At 34.4% G+C, this 4,553-nt stretch overlaps 1 protein-coding gene across 1 annotated transcript; it reads right to left on the bottom strand.

The window, feature by feature from the left end:
• Positions 1-929: 929 nt before the first annotated feature.
• LOC116140121 (receptor-like protein 2) lies at positions 930-2,649 on the bottom strand. The gene is made up of 2 exons (XM_031425748.1): positions 2,410-2,649; positions 930-1,742 (listed from the first exon to the last, which is right to left on the bottom strand). Exons 1-2 carry the CDS (start codon positions 2,647-2,649, stop codon positions 930-932), a joined length of 1,053 nt encoding a protein of 350 aa, XP_031281608.1.
• Between the last annotated feature and the right edge of the window lie 1,904 nt (positions 2,650-4,553).

Raw genomic sequence — 4,553 nt, 5'->3', positions numbered from 1 at the left:
AGTATACGTATAATAATGATTGTAAGGGTTGCTAATTAGTACTTTTGTCATATATGTATTAATGTAATGTTTTTAAACAGTTGGATTAGTACTTGAAATTAATATGAGTTTTTGTTTTTTAATATCTACGGGTGACAAAATTACCAATAAAATATTTAGTATTATTAAAATGTAACTTGATAAGTTATATATATAATAATACATTATTTTAACAAAATGCAACAAAATATTATATTAATAAATCATTTATAAAAAAATATATTAATCAAATATTTAACACAAATATCAAGGTCAAAATACTCTACCAAACACATATTCTGCAAGTCCTATTCTTATAATCATAACTCTATCTAACTATCTAATACTATCCCCAAAATCATATCCAAAATAATAAACCAAACGCACCCTATAATATTGCACTTATAGTTCTCTAAACCAATTATAAAAGTTTGCTAGTTTGACTAATTTTCTTGTTTTACCAAGTTAAAGTCGTTCAATTTCTATTTTAATTATTACAAGTATTATTTAGGACGTCTTATTTTTTTTTTTTTTTTTTTTTTTTTTTTTTTTTTTTTAAAGTCAAGTTCAGTTATTGTTTTTTGTGAATTTGATAATTTTCTTGAAATTTGAGAAACTTCTCAGGAATTTGAGAGCTTCCGCTCATCAAATCAAACCATATTAGACTTGAAAATATTCAGTGTCCATCTATTCAGTTTTGTTGTTATATTTTTCTAGTTATTTATTATTTAATTCTTAGTATATCAGTGGTTTTTTTAATGAAGTAATTGAATCCTTTCTCAATTGTTTAAAAAATTCGGTGATTGGCGGTGAGAATGTAAAAGTAGAAAATACAAGAACATTGCTGAGAAGAGACAGAAATTAGCCGGATTACTTCACTGATAAATCTGAAATCACTTGTTAAGAGAAATTCAGAGAGTTCTGAATAAACTATATACACGAATTGGGCAAAAAATCCCACCTATGGACCCTATAATAAATCCGAAAACAACTCCAGCAGTGAGTCCATAAACAAGCTCCTTTTTTGAAGATTCACTTGGAGAAGGAACAGGATTATTATTCGTTCTTGTTTGAATAGAACATGAGGTTTCTATAATATCACCACACAGACCTGGATTTCCTTCAAAGTTGGAGATGGAAAAAGTATGAAACTGACCTCCTGAAGGTATCAGACCCTGAAGATTATTATTTGCAACGCTGAACTCCGACAAGAAGTAGAGACCACTGAACGAGGCAGGGATTTCACCAGATAAATTGTTTCTGGATATATCCAATCTCTCCAAGTTAGTCAGTTGCGATATTTGATTAGGAATGTTTCCAGAGAATTTGTTATTGCTGAGATTAAGCAATTGAAGAAATTGTAATTGGCCAATCTCAATGGGGATACTGCCACTGAGACTATTGTTTTGGAGGAATATTGATGGTGGTAAGCTGAGGAGACTATAATATTCTTCATTAGAAGCATTGATATTGGGAGGAATAGAGAGAGGTAACTCTAAGCGGCTCCCACCAATTTTTTTCGCAGTCTGTAATTCTGATACCAACATTGGCAATCCGCCAAGTTCCTTCGGAAACTCTCCGGACAGAAGGTTATAAGACAAATCGGTGTAGAATGGAGTTGTCATAGTCCCTAACCACCCTGGAATTGAACCAGTGATTTGATTCAAACTTAAGTCCAAGAACTGTAATTTCCTGAGATTACTTATCCAGGAAGGAACTTGACCCTGGAATGGGATTTACTCAAAGCCAGAAACGGAGATTTGGAAATGCATATAAGAAGGTAATATATCAGGAATCATTTCACCCTTGAAGTTTTACAAAGGAATAGAACACTGAGGTTCTTGCAACCTGTCAAAATCTGATTGCTGCAGTGGCTTTGTTAATCGGTTTTGGTCAAGTGAGAGGTAAGACAATGATTCCAATGCAACTATTTCAGGTGAAATTCTCCCTCTATATTGTTACCGGAAAGCCTTACTGCAGTTAGTGACTTGCATGAATAAGAGTTGATGGGGAGCTACCTGTGAAGTTATGTTTCCAAGGTCGATCGTACGAAGATGGCGAAGCATTGAGAAATAAATGCTGAAAGATCTCCTTCAAGTTTGTTATTCCGCAAATTCAGTTTTATGAGATTGATGCAATTCTTCATGGATGGAGGAAGAGAGCCAGATAGGTTGTTCACATGAAGGTACAAATGTGTCAAGTTGGTGAGCTTGCCAATATCTGAGGGATGAAGCCAGTCAAATTGTTAGAATAAAGGTGAAGAATGATAAGGCTTGTGATGTTGACAATGGTGTTGTGATGGGTCAGATAGGGAGTTAACATGTAAGGAGAGCTCTTCAAGCGATGTGGCAGCATAAATGTCATCAGGTAGTGAACCTATGATATAATTACAGGCTGCCCGGAAACCTGAAGTCTTGAGCAATTTCCAAGTCCTGGAGGAATTGGACCTGTAAAATCATTGTTGAGAAATCCAGAATCCTGAGAATGCAGGAAGTTTTGTCCAGCTAAAGGAAGGGATAAGACCTGTGAAACTATTTTTGCTGACATTAAAACTCTCCAAATTTCCTGCTGATAGCTGGAAGAACGATGATGGAATCGTTCCTTGAAATTATTGCCAGATAAATCAAACATCTAATGACTTTAGATGACAAAGATGATGGAAATCACCTGTAAGAGAATATTACTCAAATCAGAACTTCAACAAGAACTAAAGACAAAAGCGAATGATGAGGGAGAGGACCGGAAAGGTGATTGTGTGAAAGATTGAGGTGCAAAAGATGTGTCAAGTTCCCAATTGATGGGGAGATGAGCCGCTAAGGTCTCTCCCGGGAAGCTGTAAATGAGTGACACGACCGTTCGCATCACACTCGATCCCTCCCATAGGCAGCAGTCGACCGAAGAGGTCCAATTTATGCAGGAGAATATATGCTGAGTTTTATAGACAAGAGTGATTCCTTCTTTTTGGTTGCAGGTTTTGCAAAGAGTGGCAAAACATGAGGGAATAGTAAAACAAGCTTCAAGAACAAGTTAAGCATGGTTCTTATTTGATTTCTCAAGGCTGAAAAGATGGAGAAGTTCAGATTTTAAAGTATAGGAGCAAGTTTGATATTTCAGTTATGTTGAAATTTGTGTACAGATTATACTGCAGTTATTGACCAGGCAGCAAGGGTGTGAGAAAGCGACGTGAGGTAACATAATAAAAAATAAAAAATAAAAAAAATTGTATGTTTTCATCAAGGAAGATTTTCATTATATGGTAGAAATCTTCAGAAAATTAATCATAAAAAATATTAGTGGGAAATTTGTCAATTTCAGAGTTGTTTTTAGAAATTTTCCATGGGACATCTTGACTTGATGCATTGAAGTCCTAACGTCAAAAACCCTATCACGCTGTAAAAACGTCATTCATTACGAGTCAAGAAAATAAATATTTATTACTGTAACAATATCTCCGCATCCATTCGTCATGGAAGCTGAAATTAAGGAAATTGGCAATTTAATAATAATTATAGAAATATATACAGAGATAATGCACAATTTATTTGACCCACATAGTAACGTTATTGACTGCAGCTATAATTCGAAGTATTGGAACGTTGATCAGCTTGAGTGCTTGGTGTTTTATGTTGAAACTTTTTCTGATTTGATATCTTCAGTTTCTGCCTTTATCACATTTACCCTTTAATTCCAATTATCGTAGATCTGGTAGGACATGGCCCGACCAAATCTGGCTGTTAATGGCTATTGATTGACCGTTAACGACCAGATATTGGCACACAACGGCCACTGATTTGATTGTAACAGTCATTGATTGGCCAAAAATTACCAAAGTAGATCTAACAGTTTCCATTCAGATCCACGTCCATCTAACCATTTCGGTCATATCAATGGCCGAAATGTTCATATCAGCGCACGACTTGTTAGATTGGCCAGTCGTGCACCATTTCGTCAATTCTGGTGTATGTAATGCTTTCTTTCTAGCTAATATGCTTGTAAATAATTAATAAAACTCATAACAATATATATAGAAATAACACATATAACGAGTAATAAGGTATGGGCTCATATTTAATTTTTCTTTATAAACAAATATACTAAAAAAAAAACAACGTGACAGTGTAGCCAACGTCACTGTGCGACGTTCTGTGTGACCGCAACTCACCTATTACTGCCAAAACATTAAAAATAACAGAGTGAGCACTAATTAACTAATAAGTAAACCCGCTATGCTACCCTTCTTCTCCGTTGCTTAAATTCCGAATTTTCTCCTCTACTCATATTTCCTGATTATTTCTATTCTCCTGTTCTTCTCTCTGTTCTTCTCTATTCTTTCTCTGTTCTTTTCATTCTTTCTCTGTTTTTCTCTCTGTTTTAATTTTTCTACTCAAGATAATGAGCATGGTATTATGCATATTCATGATGCAAATGCACAAATGCATAAAGTATGCATTTTCTTTTCTATCTTTCTTATTATGGTTTCTATTTCTTTTTCTTATTTCTTCTTTCTTCTTTCTAGTCTTTCTTCTATTTTTTTC

The sequence above is a fragment of the Pistacia vera genome, unplaced genomic scaffold, assembly GCF_008641045.1.
Source record: "Pistacia vera cultivar Batoury unplaced genomic scaffold, PisVer_v2 Contig363, whole genome shotgun sequence".
In the NCBI taxonomy this organism is placed as follows: Eukaryota; Viridiplantae; Streptophyta; class Magnoliopsida; order Sapindales; family Anacardiaceae; genus Pistacia; species Pistacia vera.
This window is presented reverse-complemented; position numbering and strand designations above follow the sequence as displayed.